The sequence below is a fragment of the Chiloscyllium punctatum genome, chromosome 13 (assembly GCF_047496795.1).
Source record: "Chiloscyllium punctatum isolate Juve2018m chromosome 13, sChiPun1.3, whole genome shotgun sequence".
In the NCBI taxonomy this organism is placed as follows: Eukaryota; Metazoa; Chordata; class Chondrichthyes; order Orectolobiformes; family Hemiscylliidae; genus Chiloscyllium; species Chiloscyllium punctatum.
Window position 1 is genome coordinate 87,601,233 of NC_092751.1, and position 19,487 is coordinate 87,620,719.

The window sequence follows — 19,487 nt, forward strand, 5'->3', positions numbered from 1 at the left end:
GCACCACCATTCATTATGGTTATGGTTGATCATTGAGCTGAATACCCTAACCCTGCCCTCCACCATATCCCTTGATCCTTTGAGCCTCAAGAGCTATATCTACTCCTTCTTGAAAACCTCAACCATTTTCTGTGGTAGTGAATTCCACAGGCTCAATATTCTCTCAGTGAAGACCCTTCTCCTCATCTTAGTCCTCCAAGTTTTACCCATCATCCTTAAAACCATGACCCCTGGTTCTGGACTCCCCCACCATTGGGAACATCCTTCCTGCACCTAAACTGCATAGCCCTGTTAGAATTTTCTAGGTTTCTATGAGATTTCCCCCTCATTCTTCTAAACTCCAGTGAATATAATCCTAACCGACTCAATCTCTCCTCATATGTCAGTCCTGCCATCCCAGGAATCAGGCAGCCGTAAAACCAGACAATCAAAACTATGGGACATGGCCCAGCAGTAGGCAACCTGAGATGTGGAAAAACTGCTGCAATTACATGAAAGCCCTGGAAAATCCAAGCGGAACGTTTCTTCCAGCTCCACTTCAAGAATGTGGACCCCGGCTGTCCTCGGGCCTTCACCTACTGCCCCCACCTCCAAAAGGTTAACCTTACCTGAGGTAAAACAGCCCAACATGAAGTTTCAACAATAACTTTGTATTTATATAGCATCTACAATGCATTAAAACATCCTACGACCCTTCATGGGAGGGTGAGACTAAACAAAATTTGACACCAAGCCAGATTATAGGATTATCCCAAGAGATATTAGGATAGTTTTTTTTTCATTCATTCACAGGATGAAGGTGTCACTGGATAGGCCAGAATTTATTGCTTACCCCTAATGGCCCAGAGGGCAGTTATGAGTCAACCACATTGCAGTTGGTCTGGAGTCACATGTACACCAGATCAGGTAAGGACAACTGTTTCCTTCTATAAAGGACATTGTTGAACCAGATGGGTTTTCCCCCAGCAATCGACTATCATCATTAGAATCTTAATTCCAGATTTTTATCGAATTCAAATTCCACCATCTGCTGCGCTGGGATTCAAAGCTGGGTCCCCAAAACGTTGCTGGGTCTCTGGATTAATCATTTAGTGATAATGCCACTAGGCCATCACCTCCCCCAAAGTGACCAAAAGCTTGACTAAAGATGTAGAATTTAAGGAACACCTTATACTGGTTGGGTATCCATTAACCATTCAGACAAAGAGACATCAAAGACAAAGACCTTTTTGGAAGTGGACCAAATGGATGACGATTTCGGGCCCTTTGGAAAAAATCTTTACTTGGCTGAACAGATGCAAACCTAAAAGTGATGAGTTTTTTTCCCCAGAATTCAGCATGTTTGCAAGTCTGTTCAGAGTCCACTGGTTAACGAACTTTGTTTTTAGGTCAGCTTGAGTTCAGTCAAGTTATTTTCCAGAGGGCCTGTACGGACTATAGTGGATCCACAAACAGAAAATATCATTCACCTGAAAACCAGTTGGTCCCAAGGATTTCAGATAAAGGATTCCCAGCCTATAGTAGGAGAGAGATACAGGGAAGTGGAGAGCTTTTAGGGAGAGAATTACAGAGTTTAGCCTGAGGCAACGGAATGTGTGGACATTAGAGATCAAGGGATTAAAATTTGGTGAAACCAAAGCTCAGTTTGAGCAGAAATTTGGGAGAGTGATGTGCCCAGAGGAAGCTTTGGAGATGAAGGAGCAAGGGTGAGAATTTTTTAATTGAGCCAAGAACCAATGTGGGTCACGGAGTAATGGGGGGAATGGGACTTGGTGCAAGGCAGCAGCATTTGTTTTGAATCGCCTCCAGCTCACGGAGGGCAGCATGTGGAAATGTTAATCACGTTGGAACAGTCAAGTTTGAAAGTGAACAAGGCATGGACAAGGACTTCAGCAGTGGATGAGCTGAGGCAGGACAGGAAGTGGGTTCGATCTGGCAAGCTGCATCGAGAGGCTGACAATTAGTTACCCAAAAGTGAAGGAAGATGTGTAACTTTACCTCCTGGGTGATATAGATGTTTGGAAATCTCTGCAGTACAGTCACAGCGATAGCTGCCACTGAGCTCGTCTTCCACTCTGTATATTTTAACAGGAGTGGGATTGTTTCTGGAAGGAGTGCATTCTTAAGGGCCAGGAGGTACATCTTTATATCCGCCTCTTCTGTGGCTGCGTTCAGCCCCTCCAAGATCGCTTTCTTTCCAGTCTCAACTTCCTGTGAACAAAGAGCAACAGCGAGGGGGTTATGGTACGGTCTGACACTGTAACTGCTTAGCTTCATACTTTTACTGCTTCCACCTCCTGTCTCCCCCTGCCAGCTCCCACTCCAATATAAGCCAGTTCCCTGAGGGGTGCCACCCTCCAGGGCCTTTACATGTCATCACTCTGCCTGGGTGAACCTGGACTGGGAATGTTGGCAGATTAGTTGAATATTGCAGCATTACGGCTGAGGTGTGAATCTTTGATGCTTCAAGTCACTATCTTCCAACAGAAGTTACTTAATAGTGTTCAGGAATAGGATTATTATCAATACAGAGCATATTTTAGTGTTAATTTCATTCTCTCTCTTTTCCTACCGCCTCCTACCTATGATCGGGAATTCAGTAAGATCAGGTTTTGACTTTGGGGAGATCTAATGTTTTGACAAATCCGTACTTTGAAATGTCTTAAATAAGTTCATTGCATTCAGTATTTTTTTGAAAAATGTATTCTCCTTTTACAGCCAGCAACCAGCTAATTAGTTACTAATTATACTGAAAGCTTCATGTTTATATTAACAATTTCTTGGAAGTGCAGAAACTGAATTTTGCTGAAAAGAGTTATCAGGGAATTTTGGCTGTTTTGTACTCATCAGGACAAATGCAAGAATGCCAAATTTCAAACGATCGCCTCAATTTATACCTCAGAGAAAAGGGCACTAATTGCTTGGCACGTTCTTTCTGATTGGCTGAGGCATTGATATGGAGAAGACAATAGATTCCCCAAGGTCCACTGGATATCTTGTACCTTCAAAACATCCCTTTGACTCTGGGATCCTCAGGCACAATTTAGCTGGTCTGTGGCCCTTTCACTAGACTTACTAGTTCCATTAAGATGTCACACTGTTTATAAATTGTTTTAGGTCCTTGGATCTTGGCAAATCTCTGTGAACAACTGAAACATCTCAACCAATTTCAAAGCATTTTCCCAGATGTTCTGAGACAAATTGGCTCCTCCACATAGATCCAATTCAAATCCTGAATGTTCACATCTTTTATCACCAGCCTCGCAATATGATAAAACTTCCCCTTTGAAATGTAATTATCCCAGATCCATCTGACTTGTACTTACCTCAGGCTTGTTTACCAATGTTCAAAATCAGGTGCTTCAAAGTATCTTATTCTTTTGAAACTCTGAGTTGAATTGAATTAGATTTATTGCCACATGTACTCAAATGAGTACAGCAAATAGTTTACAGTTACCGTATGTAGCACCATCTTACATACAAAGGCAACTCGGTACAGATACTTAAGATCAAATTCTGAGGTAACAAAGTGAAATTAGAAAAGTAAAGAAATGGCATTATAGGTCATAGGAATAAATTAGGGAAATAATATATTTTGATCCCAACCTAAAAGTTTTACTTTTACAACATACGAATCATGAAATGAAAGATTTCTATCATATTCATAATATGAATGCAAGAAAAGACTCTAAGACACATCAGATGGTGAGTTATCACACTGTTAGTCATGAGACCTGACTATACACAAATCAGCAATTATATATTTCTCTATGTTCAACACTGACTACATTTCAAAAAACACTTCATTAGCTTCAAAGCCCTTTGGTGTATCCTGTTGCATCATAAATACCAGGCCTGCTTTCATTTCAATGTGTGCTGTTCTCCTGTTATACCTGGTCAGACCATGCTAGCTTGTCAGCTTCCCCAAGCTTTGGGCTGGATTTTCTGAGGAGTGGCAGCCACATGTGAATTGTTTTACTGAGATGTTAAAAAAAAACAGCTCTGCATTTCTGACTGGAGATTCCGAATAGGGCCTCCTTCAGAAATGCAAAGTCATATTTCCATTTTGACAAGTCCCTCCTAGCACAGAGCGATTGGGAGAAGGTAAATTACACCCTATTTTCGTTCACAATGGGCAGTCGATCTATTGTTTAATTTAAAGGTTCAGCATCACACAGAATCACTTTGATAACAGCTGTCATTAGGTAAGTACATACGGGAAGGGTGAGGACGTCATGCCAGTGAAGGTTGGAGGCACGATAAGTAGTGCCAGGTGGGTAAAGTGCCAGGGCAAGGAGGGAAGGGAAGTGATGCAGTGATAGTGTAGGTTGGCGGGGGAGGGGTGGGCTGGAGATTTGCTGAATAGCAGGGAGGAGTAATATCAGTTCTTGGGGGCAGGAGGGCGGGGTGCTGGGTCCAAAAGCAGATGGAGGGAAGTGTTGACTGCTGGAGGTGGTGGGTCAGGTTCAGAGGGGTTGGATCCTGGGAGGTGATGGGGGGGAGGGGGGGGGGGGGGGGGGGGGGGCTGCGGTGAGGGGGATCGTGTCTATTGGTGGGATTTGGTCCTGGGAGGTGATGGTGGAGTCTGGGAGGATGGGTCTATTGGTGGGATTGGGTCATGGGAGATGATGGTGGAGGGTCAGGGGGTGTTTGTATCTACTGGTGTCAGGGAGGGGTGTTGTGTCAGAGTGAAAGGGGGGTCTGCTCTGGCAGTAGGAGGGGCAGGGTGTCAGGCCCAGAGTTAGGGAAGTAGTATTGGGTCCTGGAGTCAGAGAGACAGCAGTGAGATAGGAGGTACTGATTATCAATGGAAGGGTGGCATTGTGCCCGATGGTGGGTGTTTTCAGGTCATGGGGGAGTGGGGATGAAGGGGCCATCATTCCCAGATCCAGAGGGAACGTATCTGCTCCAGGTGGGGAGGTGGGTGTTGCCTTCCGGTCTTGGGGGTGGTGGGAAGGGATCGTGTGTGAGGTAAGTTGCAGGGTCAGTTAAGTAGTTACTCAGGAGCTAGATTAAATATTTAAGAGACTTAACTTCCTGAGTAACTAATACTTAAATTCAGTGGAACTCTCTAAATTCTCCAATATAAGTGGATACTTTTGGAGAATTCTTGGTGGAGGGGAATTGCTGAGCTGTACTTTCAATTTCCTAGACAATTTCTTTGCAGTGTGCCATGATGAGGTGCTCGTCAGTTTTTGCTCAGGACCAGAAGAGTCCTCACCAAGAAACCTCAGCTGCACTGGGCAAATAATTTTAGTAATTATCTCTATTTGGCCAACATTTGTTCCTCAGCATCACTCCAAGCAGATGATCTGGTTACTATGGCATTGTCCTCCTGGGATCGTGCTGTGTATATGTTAGCTGCTGCGTTTACTACACTTCACCAAGTATGTCATTGGCTATTAAGAGCACTGGATCATAAAAAATTATTAATTAAGGAAAGCACAGTGGTTCAGTGGTTAGCACTGCCACCTCACAGCACCGAGGACCCCGGTTCAATTGCAGCCTTGGGTGACTGTCTGTGTGGAATTTGTACATTCTCCCTGTGTCTGTGTGGGTTTGCTCCAGTTTCCTTCCACAGTCCAAAGATGTGCAGGCTAGGTGGGTTTGCCATGGTGGATATGAGTCTGGGTGGGATGCTCTTTGTGGGGTTGGTGCATATTGAATAGGCTGAGTGGCCTCTTTCTACACAGTTGGGCTTCTATGAAATGCCAGCCTTTTGACTAATTTATTTTTTTGACATCTGCTAGGTGGAACAAAGCTTGATTATGAATTATAAGCCTACCCATCAGCAACTGATCAACAATATTAGACTACTAACCTGGAGTTTACACAGGTTCCTCTGGCACATCTTGCCGATCACTGCTCCAATCACTAAGACAATGGTCTCTTGGATTTCTCTGCTTGGTAGCTTATTCTGAAGCTTAGCCTGTAAGGGAAGTACGCCAATCAAATTAATGTTTCCAGCGTTGGTTAAATAATGCCTTACTGAGGAACCACACATCATTCACCTTGGTTCATCAACTACTTTCAGTTGAATGTCACTTGAGAGATATCTCGAGATTTCCAAGAAGTTGTGATCATTCAGTTAGCACCTACCGGAAGCCAAACTTCAGCAAGTTCATGGCAAACGTTTGGATTTTCCCCAAAACTGAGGTTTTTTTAAAATTGAAAAAATTAAAACCTTCCATCATAAGCCAACCTACTCTGTCAGGTATTATCCCAATAAACCTCTGAAATGCCTCCAATGCTTTTACATCCTGCCTTAAAGGAGGAGACCAAAACTGCATTGTATTTGAGAGGTGGCCTCAACAAAAGAGAATAGACAATAGACAATAGACAATAGATGCAGGAGTAGGCCATTCTGCCCTTCGAGCCTGCACCGCCATTCAATATGATCATGGCTGATCATTCCTAATTAGTATCCTGTTCCAGCCTTATCTCCATACCCCTTGACTCCACTATCTTTAAGAGCTCTATCCAATTCTTTCTTAAAAGAATCCAGAGACTGGGCCTCCACTGCCCTCTGGGGCAGAGCATTCCACACAGCCACCACTCTCTGTGTGAAGTAGTTTCTCCTCATCTCTGTCCTAAATGGTCTACCCCGTATTTTTAAGTTGTGTCCTCTGGTTCGGCACTCCCCCATCAACGGAAATATGTTCCCTCCTGCCAGAGTGTCCAGTCCTTTCATAAGCCTATACGTTTCAATCAGATCCCCTCTCAGTCTTCTAAACTCAAGAAGTTGATAGTTATATGGTTTTCAAGACAGAGCATTTAGGTGGAAAGTTTGGGGTGGGGAGGTCACTCAATTGGCGTGGTGGTGTTTCATCCACACCCCCAAAAGATTGCATTCTGGGTAGGCTAAGTACATGAATAGGAAAGGTTTGGAGAGATAGGTGGACTATTTGGACTGAAGTGTCTGTTTCCATTCTGTATGACCTCTAGGAAGACCCATCAATGATCTTTCTGATTGACCACCTACTGAGGCCCTTGACAAACAATTTAAGAGCAAACGTAGACCATTTGGTCTCTTGAGCCTGCTCCACCAATCAATAACATCATAACATCTGTTGGTGTTTCAAAACCTCCCATCCACCCTCCATTCCCCTGCCTAACAAATATCTATTTACCCCTGCTTCAAAAATATCCTTCTGAGGCAGGGACTTCCAAAGCCATGCAACCCTCTGTGAGAGAAAAAAAGATCCCCTTATATCTCCGAAGAGGGTGTTAACTACTTTGAAAACAGTGCCCTGTAGCCCTGGACTCCCCCAAAAGAGAAAACATCCTTTCCATGTCCTTTTCCCTTGTCAAAACCATTCAGCATCATGTCACCCCTTCACCATTCTAGGCCCAGTCTGTCTAACATTTCCCCATAAGCCAACCCACTCTGTCAGGTATTATCCCAATAAACCTCTGAAATGCCTCCAATGCTTTTACATCTTGCCTTAAAAGAGGAGACCAAAACTGCATTGTATTTGAGAGGTAGCTTCAATGAAAGAGAGAATTCCATTCGCCCTCCCCTTCACTTTCTGTCTGAACAATACTGTATCCTCCACCCCCTCAGAATTCTGCGGTCACTCCGTTGAAATGATACACTGCTTCCTTATTCTTCCTGCTAAAGTCAACAATTTCATATTTTCCCACATTATACTCCATATTTGAACCCACTCAGTCAACCTATTTCTACCAATCTATGGCTCAGAGGTTAACCCAGGAGCTGAGACAAAACAGTCTGTGGGTTATGAAAGCTCAGTGTAGCCATCATTACAAAGTTAGATTAGATTCCGTACAGTGCGGAAACGGGCCCTTCGGCCCAACAAGTCCACACCGACCCTCCGGGTAACCCACCCAGACCCATTTTCCCTCTGACTAATGCACCTAACACTATGGGCAATTTAGCATGGCCAATTCACCTAACCAGCACATCTTTGTGGGATTGTGGGAGGAAACCGGAGCACCCGGAGGAAACCCACGCAGATACGGGGAGAATGTGCAAACTCCACACAGAGGCTGGAATCGAACCTGGGTCCCTGGTGCAATGAGGCAGCAGTGCTACCGTGCCGCCCAGGTAGCTGGTCTCGTCATTTAGCTGAAGTCACATGATTTATTGGAAATGCTATTTTGACTCAATACTAAAAAAATGATTTTCTGATCCTTTAAAAAAGCCACTTCCACAGAATGAGAACATTCCACAAAACCTCTACCTTAGAACACCAGTTCCCAAATAACAAAATATCAATTGAATTACAACAGTCGGTACGCTTCAGAAATATTTTAATTTGTTGTGAAGCACTCTGATATGTCCCTATGTTGTGTAAAGTTCAATGGAATAAATGCAAGGGTTTACTTCCACTAAATGCCAACAGTCAGGGTTCAATTCCCGCAATGACTGAGATTATCAGGGGAGATTTTCCTTCTCAACCTCTCCTCTCATCTGATGTGTTGCAGGAAACCCATCTTGATGATGGGGAACACCTGGATTTACAATGGGGTTTTATGACCGGGTATTCTTTTCATCCTTTACTACTAAAAGTAGGGGAGTGGCTATACTTATTCAGAAAAATCTTCTGTTCACATTATCAGAGCAGGTGAAAGATGAGCAAGGTTTGTGATATTTAAGGTCCTGATACTTGGGGAGGAATATGGCACCTTAAATGTCTACTGTCCCCTGGCAGGTCCCCTCAAATTTTTGATTAGTGGCTTCTCTAAGCTAAGTGTCTTTTAAACACGGTACATTATTATAGGGGGGATTTCAATTGTCTTTTGGATCTGACAGTGGCCAGCTTGCCTAGTGGGCCCCCAACTATTTCTTCGCGGGCCAAGCAGGTGACCCACGTATGCGAGGAGTTGGGGCTCGTGGACATTTGGAGATGTCTTCACCCTACCGGCAGGGACTTCACCTTTTTTTCAAACCTGCATAAATGTCACATGAGGATTGATCTTATTCTGGCTCCCAGGACCCTTCTGGATTCGATTATGGGTTGCAAAATTGGGAAAATAGGTATTTCTGATCACGCAGCAGTATATTTGGAGGTTAAGGCCAAGAGTGAGGGGTCAGGTTCACGGCACTGGCGCCTGGATCTTTTCTCCTCAGATTCCAAATTTGTGGAATACTTTTTGAGGGAGTTTCAGGAGTTTTTGACTATCAACTCAGGCACGACTAGTAGTCTGTCCATGCTATGGGAGACCGCAAAGGCCTTTGCTAGGGGATTAGCTATTTCCTACTCGGCTAGCCGGAAACGACAGAAGGAGGAACAGCAGTGTCTACTTGAGACATGGCTGAAAGTGCTGGGGTGGCACATTTTGTGAGGCCTTCGGTGACCAAGTTATAGCGGATCACGGCCCTCCGGGGTGCCCTGAGTTCTGTACTTACACAAACCGCAAATAAAGAACTCGCTTTTGCTAAACAAAGATGGTTCAAGTATGGGGATAGGCCAGGGACGTATTTAGTGTATCTGACTTGGAAAAAGCATGATCTCCAATCCATTACTGCAGTTAGAGACAGCACTGGGGTCCTTACATACAATGCCAAAAGGATTAACAAGGCTTTTCAGAGTTTTTACTCTGAATACTATTTGTCTGAAGGTTGCAGGGATGGGTGGGCCAAGATAGAATCCTTTTTTAAGAGCCTGGACCTCCCGGGGGTAATCTTGGAACAGGCCTCTCTCCTCAATGCCCCCGATAGTTCAGGAAATACAGGAGGCAGCTAGGCAACTTCAGAGTGGGAAAACACCTGACCCTGAGGGTCTCCCAGGTGAGTTTTATAAGGAGTTTCTAGGGATTCTGTCAGGGCCGATGTTGGAGATGTACAATCACTCCCATATGCATGAATGCCTACCTCCATCTTTGAGAGAAGCTAATATTTCCTTAATTCTTAAGAAGGAGAAGGTTCCTGAGGATTGTGCCTCATACAGGCCCATCTCTCTATTAAATTCAGATTTTAAGATTCACTGTAAGAATTTGGCGCTGATATTGGAGAAGGTGTTGCCCTATATTGTCAAACAGGACTAGACAGGTTTTATAAGGGGCCGTAGGTTCTCTAATAATATTAGAAGCTTGCTGACTATGGTCCAAGTTTGTCAGCAACGACCGATTCAGGGGTTGGTGATTTCTTTAGATGCAGAGAAAGCATCTGACCGGGTGGAATAGCCGTATCTTTTTTATGTCTTAGAACAGTTTGGGTTGGGTAGGGTTTTTGCTAGGTGGGTGGAGGTTTTATATCACCACCCTCTGGCCGCGGTCAACACCAACGGGGTGAAATCTGGGAATTTTAGGATTGGTAGGGGTAGTCGGCAAGGCTGCCCCCTCTCACTGATGTTGTTTACGTTGGTGATAGAGCTGCTGGCAGAGGCCATTCGTCAGAACATCCACATAACCGCTCCACAAGTGGGGTCGAGGGCACACAACATTACACTGTATCCTTGTGACATCCTTCTGTTATTAACCTGTTGCTCATGGATAAGATGAGAATAGTTATGGATCACTGCCGGAACTCCATTGTTATCCGTATTCGTATGGTCAAGGCATGGAGAGCGAAGCATCAGAATGAGGGTTGTTTATGCAAGACTTCACAACTTACACCCACAGTTGGTATGCCAGGGTTCCGACTAGGGATGATGGACTCAGGGCTCAACTATGGGCACAAAAGGAGTTTCCAGTTTGGGAGACTTGTTTAACGTTATGATGTCTTTTGAGCAATTGAGCTGCAAATATGGGCTGCCCGTTTTTTTTCAGGTTAGGGATTTCATCCACAAGAAGACTACGCTTCTCACTAAGCCCTATAAGCCCCATAAAGAGAGGTTGTTGCTACGTTCCACAAGCACCCTTTTGGTTAATACCCTTTGCTGCTTGCTGGGTGGCAGGGCCTGGCAGGATATTAACCGGTTATGAGAGGTTTGAGAGCAAGAACTAGGAGTGGAGATCTCTTCTGAAACATGGGAGGACATGGGAGAACAGGTGAAAGGTCTCAATCTGTAATAGGAAATATACTATGTAGTTAAAGGTTCTGCACAGGGTTCATTTTGCACCGGACTGTCTGGTGAAGTTTAAAAAAAAGAGGTATCTCCAATGTGCCCCAAATGTAAAATAAGTGTAGCCACTGCTTCTGGACATGCCACAGGCTCAGTGTTTACTGGAGCGGTGTGGCGGGAGAGATAGGAAGGGTATTGAGGACTGAAGTTAAATTAGACCTGATATCTCTCCTCCTAGATCTACCGAATTTATCATCTTTAGACAGGCATGGGAAGAAACTATTTAATATTCTTACTTAATGTGCACGGAAGAATATTCTGGTGAATTGGGTCTCTGTGAACCCACCGGGCTTGTTGGGATGGTGGAAATTAATTATGGAACACATTCCCTTGGATTTTTTCACAAATATGGTGCACCACACACCAGAGCATTTCTATAAGACATGGCAGCCCTTTTTGAGTTGTCTGGACACAGATTTGTCTGCTATCTTAACTAGGACATTGGTTTAACCAGGATGGTTAAGTTTGCTGAGCCCTGGGCCTTGAAGGCAGACTGCTGAGTTAACATGGATATATACACAACGCTCCCATTTTTGGTTTGGTGCCGAATATTGTTACTTTGTTTATTTTGTACTTGCGTTTGTTTATTTGTTTATTCTTCTTTTATAGAGTCATAGAGATGTACAGCATGGAAACAGACCCACTTACTTATTTATTGGTGTTATTTTGCACAGTGTTTGGTTTTGTTTTGTTTTATAGGGTAGGTTAGTAGTTAGTAAAAGGTCGTTGTATTGTAATTTGTGTTCTTTTTCATTATACTGGTATTTGTTATATTTTCCATAACTTCATATTTTTGTAAAAGGTTTTTTTTTGCTCACAAAGATATTTATATTAAAAAAAAGTTCCAGGATATCTACTTTATCCAAAGAGTGTTAGAATTGGAACTTGCGTTTAGGTGACATGGAGGCAAGTTACGATCTGCAGCAGTTTAAGGAGGCAGCTTGCCCCAATCGTCTCAAGGGCAATTAGGGATATGCTTATATCCCATGATTAAATAAAAAAACCATGTAAATTGCTGCTAAATAAGCATGTATGGGAGAAAGGGATAGAAGGATATGTTGCTTAGATGGAAAGAAGAGGGGTGAGTGAAGGTTTGTGTGTTGTACAAGTTCTGGCATGGAACCATTGGGCCGAATGGCCTGTTTAATTGTGAATACTTTACTGTACAGGGCCTGACGGTGCACTCCACTACAATTAATAAAATCTTCTGGACTTTAGACTTCCTGTTCAGGAAAAACTGGTGGCTCTTTACCGGCAGAAAGCAGTCGCTTGTTGGCTGCTGCCCACCTCTCCCTAAGCCTGGTGGGTCCTGGGTGATGGGAAATACACCAATCTCGTATCATTAAATAAAGTCAGCCATCTTGTGCTCAGGCTCACCATCCAAGTACCATCTACAGAGTAGCACTGTGCCAGCATTGACTAATCCTGAAACATTTCAAATGTGGTGATGATCTCGGTTCAAGTCCCACCTCAGAATGTGACAGTCACAGGAGGATGTTATAATGTGTCCGAATATTGACATGTAAAAAAAAATTAAACATTGTACTGCATAGCTCATACATACCAGCAAGATGTGTAAAAGTTCTTTTGAGGGGTGTGAGGTGAAGGCACTGGCATACAAGAATGTCCGCAATTGAGGAATCTGGGCATCCTTGGTGAAATCCAGGTATTCGGAGAGGGCGCTCAGTGATGACTCTGTCTGCGCTGCCGTAGCCGAGTCTATCAGGAAGGAACTAGAACGGGACACAGACAGGATGAAGCCTTCAGTATGATCCCCAGTCTCAACAGGACTACGATTGACTATTAAACCTACAAATTATCCAGAAGTCATTTCCAAAAGAGATGTATTTATTCTGATCCTAAGTCCCTGGCTTTTGACTTTCTGATGCAAGGTCATCGATGAGGAGTGTTTGAGTTTCTTTCTGTACACATTCCTGCCTGGTCTTTTGGGTCCTCCCAGCATTTCAGGGTTTGCAACTTCTACAGGAACATGCTTCATTCAGGGACTAGCAGGTCGCACCCACCCACCCATCCAACCCAACCCCCCCCCCAGCTGCCACTGACTGTTCTGCAGCATCTCCAAGATTTTACTTTGATTGTCATCTTGTCCTTATTTTCCCCTGGGATGACAGTGTCAATGGCCAGCCAATATTCATTACCCATCCCGAACTGAGTGGTTTACTGAGCCATTTCAGACATCAGTTGAGAGTGGTACGGGAGTCAGTGATTGGCACTGCTGTCCTCACTGTGCCAGGACCTGGGCTCATTTCCAGCCCTAGGCAACTGTGTGGAGTTTGCACAATTTTCTCTGAGTGCTCCGGTTTCCTCCCACAGTCCAAAGATGTGCAGGTTAGGCGGATTGGCCAGGCTGAACTGCCACTAGTGTTCAGGGATGTGTAGGCTAGGTGGGTTAGCCAGGATAAAGATGAGGTGGATCTGGGTGGAATGCTGTTCGGAAGATCAGTATGGACTCAATGGGCCACACTGTAGGGATTCTGTGATTCTAAGAGTCATTACGTTGCTGTCGACCTGGTGTCACATGCAAACCAGGTCAGGTGAAGACAACAGATTTCCTTCATGCAGGGGATTAATGAGTTGGATGTGTTTTTACAATGTTTGTGACTTTCATGATCACCATTAAGACTAGAATTAAATTGTCAAATTTTTTAAAAGAATATTAAATAATTAACAATTTTAAAGAATGCAAACTCCCGTGCTGCAGTGGTGGGGTTTGAACACATTTTCCCAGCATTCACCTCAGCATTACTCAAGTGCTACTAACACTATAACACCACCTCCCTCTGTCAATCTGCCAAGAGATTCCTAAGTGTGTGTTCATTTATAACCATGAACGGAAGACAGACCGTTAACTCACATTTCAGTGTCTCCTGCTTTCTTTAGCAAGTTCAGAATATCATTCTTCTTTGCTTCTCTCAGTAGTTGAACAAAAGCCAGGAAAGTCCTTGTTGTGGATATTTTATAAAGATCTTGCAGGGCAGTCTTTTTATTGAGGCTTTTCAAATAATCACTTGCCTTAAAGAGAAACAGAGTAAATCTCTCATCATAGGGTTCCGACTGCTGGATCTTATCAGTTCAACTTGAAGGAACTCAGATGTGTTTATGTGGTCGTGGCACTTGCTCAGATGCAGCTGCAGCTGCAGACATGGGGAGGCTGTTAACACCGCAGCCACCACACCATTTAAGAAGCATAGAATCCCTACAATGTGAGAGCAGGCCATTCAGCCCATTGAGTCTACATTGACCCTCCAAAGAGCATCCCATCCAGACCCACCCCATTCCTGTAACCCTGCATTTCCCATGGACAATCCACCTAACCTGCACATCTTTCGACTGTGGGAGGAACCCAAAAAGCCCAAGCACACACAAAGAGAATGTTCCAAGGCTGGAATCGAACCCAGATCCCTGGCGCTGTGAAGCTGCAGTGTTAACCATTGAGCCACCTTGCTAGTTTCTCACTCTTACCACTGCCCAGAGGTTCATTACAAGGGTTTACAGATTGATAATCAAACTGTTTGGCCATGTTATGGCTCACCTTTGTGAAGTGCCCAGTCCTGAGGTCAGACTTGAACCCACGACTTCTATCCCAGAGCACACACCACAGCATCTCCACTTTAGCAATAGCCACCAATGCAAAAGGTGACTGTTAAAGGCATGTAAAATTATACCAAGAAGCCAGAGCCCTCTCCAGTCTGGACAAAACAAGGCGTCAGAGGAAATTGTGACACTGAAGAATATTTATCCCTCAATCAGTATCACAAAAAAAATCACCTGGACATTTCTGTTTTTGGAATCTTGCTGTGTACGAATAAGCTGCTTTCTTTTTTACAGTGAAAGACTTCTGGGGTGCTTCATTGGCCGAATAGCTTTGTGGGATGCCCTTTGACCATAAAGATTTCCCCAGAAATGTAACTCTTTACTTATCTTTTATGTGACCATGAGCCTTAATGTCCATTTTGGTCAATCTCCCAGTGGCATTTCTACAGTTATAGCCTTAAGAGGAGAGGAATAAGCAGGTCATGAATTTGGCCATTTTAAAGTCCTATTTTTCTAATATACTTTGATTTGATATTACTATTCATGGTTAAATTGCAAAATTTAATGCAACTTGGAAGTTGTTAGGAACAGAGCTTAAAAATGTGTTGCTGGAAAAGCGCAGCAGGTCAGGCAGCATCAAAGGAACAGGAGAATCGACGTTTCGGGCATAAGCCCTTCTTCAGGAATCACCGAAACGTCGATTCTCCTGTTCCTTGGATGCTGCCTGACCTGCTGTGCTTTTCCAGCAACACATTTTTAAGCTCTGATCTCCAGCATCTGCAGTCCTCACTTTCTCCTAGTTGTTCGGAACACAATTGGGAGATGCAAGGTTAAAGCACAGCAGCACCACCATTGGTGGGAAGATGTAATTACAGCAGGCCCCATTCAAGTCTTTGCCACTTCTCGACTTGACAGTTTCAATGCACTGAACGGACGCCCATTTTCCACCTTTGATAAACTAAAGCTCATCCAAAACTCTCCAGGCCTGTTCCTCCACCACTTCCATGCTTACTGGCCCTACACAGGGTTCACATGAGCAATGATGAAAGTTTACAATTCTCAAGTTTGTTTTCAAATCTCTCCAAGGCTTCACACCTTCTGTCTCTATGTAACCTCCTCCAGGTTATAATCTTCCAATATACTCAACTTCTTTTAATCTGTCCACTGCTTCCCCTCTGCCCTAGGCCCAAAATGCTGGAATTCCTCCAAAAAAATCCATATCTCCTTTAAGATAGTCCTTAAAGCCTTCCTCTTTGATCAAACTTCTGGCAATTTTTCACATAACTGGCAGTGTAAAATTCTGTTCTTCAAGTACTTTTACTACTAAAGATGCCACATAAATGGAAGTGGTTGTGCCAGGTTGACATAGTAATATTCCAGTATAACAATGTTAATATTTGAACATATGCATGGGTAGGCCCCTTCAATCTCTTCAGCCTGCTCTCCCATTCATTAAGATCATAGATGAACTGATTATTCTTCATTCAGACAACACGGTTAACCTTTTACCCTGCCGCTTATCAAGAATTTTTCATAGGATTACAGAATTGTGATGCAGGAGGCTATTTGGGCCATTGTGTAAACATGAGCTCTCTGATTGAGCTTTACGACTTCAAATACTGGATTAGTGGTGCTGGAAGAGCACAGCAGTTCAGGCAGCATCCAACGAGCAGCGAAATCAACGTTTCGGGCAAAAGCCCTTCATCAGGAAGGGCTTTTGCCCGAAACGTTGATTTCGCTGCTCGTTGGATGCTGCCTGAACTGCTGTGCTCTTCCAGCACCACTAATCCAGTATTTGATTTTCAGCATCTGCAGTCATTGTTTTTACCTTTACGACTTCAAGCCATTCTTGGGCTCCACCCCTCCCCCACTTATCCCAGCACATTGTTTCTCAGCAAATAGCCTGATGCTTCCCTCTCCAAAGTCTCGACTGAAGTTGTCTCCACTACACATCGAGGTTGTGCCTTCCAGGCTCCAACTACTCACCATATCAGTTACTGTACCAGCTTCTGTCAACTATTGTAAATTTGTACCAAACACAGAAATTGCTGGAAAAACTCAGCAGGTCTGGCAGCACCTGTGGAGAGAAATCACATTTAAAGTTTCACCTCTGCTGAACCTTCCTCAGTTCTAAGGGAAGGTTATTGGACCCGAAACGTTAACTCTGATTTCTCTCCACAAATGCTGCCAACCTGCTGAGCTTTTCCAGCAATTACTATTTTGGTTTCTGATTTCTAACATCTGCATTTATATAGGTTTTTACTTTAAATTTGTGCTCCCCCCCACTTCATTCTTAATCATTTAGTGAGTGGGAACTGTTTTTCCCAATCCAATCTGTCCATACACTTTGTGATTTTGAAATCATCTATCAAATCTCCTCTTAGCCTTATCCAGTCCAGGAAGAGGCCATTCGGCCCATCGACTCTACAGGACCCTCCAAAGGGCGTCCCATCCAGCTGTTGACTTTAACTCCATATTTCCCATGGCTAATGCACCCAGCCAGCACATCCCTGTTTACTATGGGGCAATTTAGCATGGCCAATCCACTTAAGATAATCTTTGGACTATGGGAGGAAACAGAGCACCAAGAGGAGCCCCTCCCCAGATGTGTGAACCTAACATAGACAGGTGTCCGACAGTGGAATTGAACCTGGGTCCCTGATGCTGTGAGACAGAAGTGTTAACCACTGAGCCACTGTGCCATCCATAACTGAAGTAGTTCTTATCTCTGGAACTATTCTTGCAAACCTCTTCTGCCCTTTATCCAATATTCTCCCTGAAGTATGGAGCCCACAATTATAGATAATACACCTTACAAATAGTAAGGTTGTGGAATGCCCTGTCTGCAACAGCAGTGGGCTCACCAACATTAAGGGCATTTAAATGGTCTTTGGATAAACATATGGATGACAATGGAATAGTGTAGATTAGATGGGCTTTAGATTGGTTTCACGGTTGGCACAACATCGAGGGCTGAAAGGCCTGTACTGCACTGCACTATGTTTTATGTCTATGTTCTATGTTCAAATGAGGTGTAATACGTATCTTACGCAGGTCCAGCATAAACTCTTTGTTCTTCTAATCTATGTACTGACCAATAAGCTGAGAAAGCATATTCTTTATTAACTACTTTCCCCACATTTAATAGAATATGTAATTATACAGGAGAAAGTGAGGACTGCAGATGCTGGAGATCAGAGCTGAAAATGTGTTGCTGGAAAAGCGCAGCAGGTCAGGCAGCATCCAAGGAACAGGAGAATCGACGTTTCGGGCATCAGCCCTTCTTCAGGAATGGATTCCTGAAGAAGGGCTGATGCCCGAAACGTCGATTCTCCTGTTCCTTGGATGCTGCCTGACCTGCTGCGCTTTTCCAGCAACACATTTTCAGCTATGTAATTATACACCCAGGATCCTGCACACCTTTTAGATTGCTACGTTTCATTTGATATTACAGCTTTAAAACAGAGATAATCAAGAATTATTTTTCTGAAGAGGCCATTGATCTATGGCATTCACTGCCCCAGAATGCAGTAGACACCTGGATACTGAATCAAGGAGGAGATAGATAGCTTTTTAATTAGAAATGGGTTGAAAGATTATGGGGAATGGGCAGAAAAGTAGTGATGGTGAGATTAGCGATGAACACAGTCAATGGTGGAGTAGAGTTGAATTGCTTCTAATTCTGATGTTCTTAAAATTCAGCTTCCCCTGTGTTTTCAGGAAGATCATTCCAAAGATTCATGAATCTATGGAGGAAAATGATTTCTCCTCATCTCTGCTTTAAATGGGTAAGCACTTATTTTGAAATCGAGACCCTTACTTTTAGATTTTCCCATCCTTGCCGCATGTACCCAATGAAGATCCCTCAGGACATTTGACAACAAATTTACAATGGAAACAGATACATCATTCTATCCCTGTACTTTAATACCTGTCATACTTTATTTCTCCCAGCAGTCATGTCTCCAACTCAATCTTTGTGACTCCCAGGCCTGGAATATTTTGGAAGGTTTCAGTGCAATTACAGTGTTAGAGTGCAATTTATTTTCTTCAACTGATCCATAGTGCGTGGGATAAACCTGGATCAGTTCCACAGAAATCTCTTTTATCTATTCAATTTCACCACACCCCACATCAACCATCTCTTACATTCTGCATTTATATGGAGCCCAGTAGACCAGGCCATTACTTCATGGCAACTGTGTTTATCAATTCATTTATTTCTCTGCCCTGAGCCCTGTGTTATATCAGCTCTCTTCACCATTTTTAATGTGACATCTGAATCTGTTACATTGAAAAGTGAAAAGCTGTTGGACCTTATTAAGCATGCAGCGCTTACTTTGCATAAATGATGAATTGAGGGCTTCAAAGATTAGTTTTCATAACGTCCATACCATAGGGAGAATTAAAAATGAGTTAGGTTTAATCCTTATGTATCAGATCCTGAATGGTCCTGACATGGTGGACATAGAATGGAGGTTTCCTCTTCAGGGAATAAGAGGTACCATTTTAAAATTAGGGTGCAGATATGGATCCCGTTGGACAAACACTCTTTCAGGTCAGATAGGAAGAGAATTTTGTCTTTGATGTTTGTGCAAGTTTGGAACCCTCTGCTTCAGAATATTTTTAAGACATAGGTAGACATGTTCCTGTTAGATAGGAGTCAAAGAAAATGGCGACCAGGTGGTGGGGAGGGGGAGAATTCAAGCACAAACAGAACAGCCATCACCTTACTGTATGGTGAAGTAATCTCGAGGGCCTGAATGGCCTATTTTGTATAATCAAGTATTTGGTTTCCAATTTAACAGTTTCTTACACACCAGGGTACCTTAATAACTGTTGGTAAATTCACATACAAGTTCCAGCTGGCAGGATTGATGTGGAGATTTGTGCAACATTAAT

The 19,487-nt window shown here is 43.5% G+C and overlaps 1 protein-coding gene across 2 annotated transcripts in view; it reads right to left on the reverse strand.

The window, feature by feature from the left end:
• Positions 1-19,487, reverse strand: part of LOC140484614 (microsomal triglyceride transfer protein-like) — a 102,396-nt gene that overhangs the window by 25,432 nt on the left and 57,477 nt on the right. For both annotated transcript variants that reach the window (XR_011962301.1, XM_072583129.1), the window contains exons 8-11: positions 13,906-14,063; positions 12,595-12,763; positions 5,822-5,929; positions 1,999-2,211 (exon numbers count right to left, since the gene is read on the reverse strand). Coding sequence is in view for 1 of the 2 variants with exons in the window: in XM_072583129.1 (XP_072439230.1) it covers positions 1,999-2,211; positions 5,822-5,929; positions 12,595-12,763; positions 13,906-14,063 (648 nt within the window). In the remaining variant the exon portion in view is untranslated. The remainder of the gene's footprint in view (positions 1-1,998; positions 2,212-5,821; positions 5,930-12,594; positions 12,764-13,905; positions 14,064-19,487) is intronic.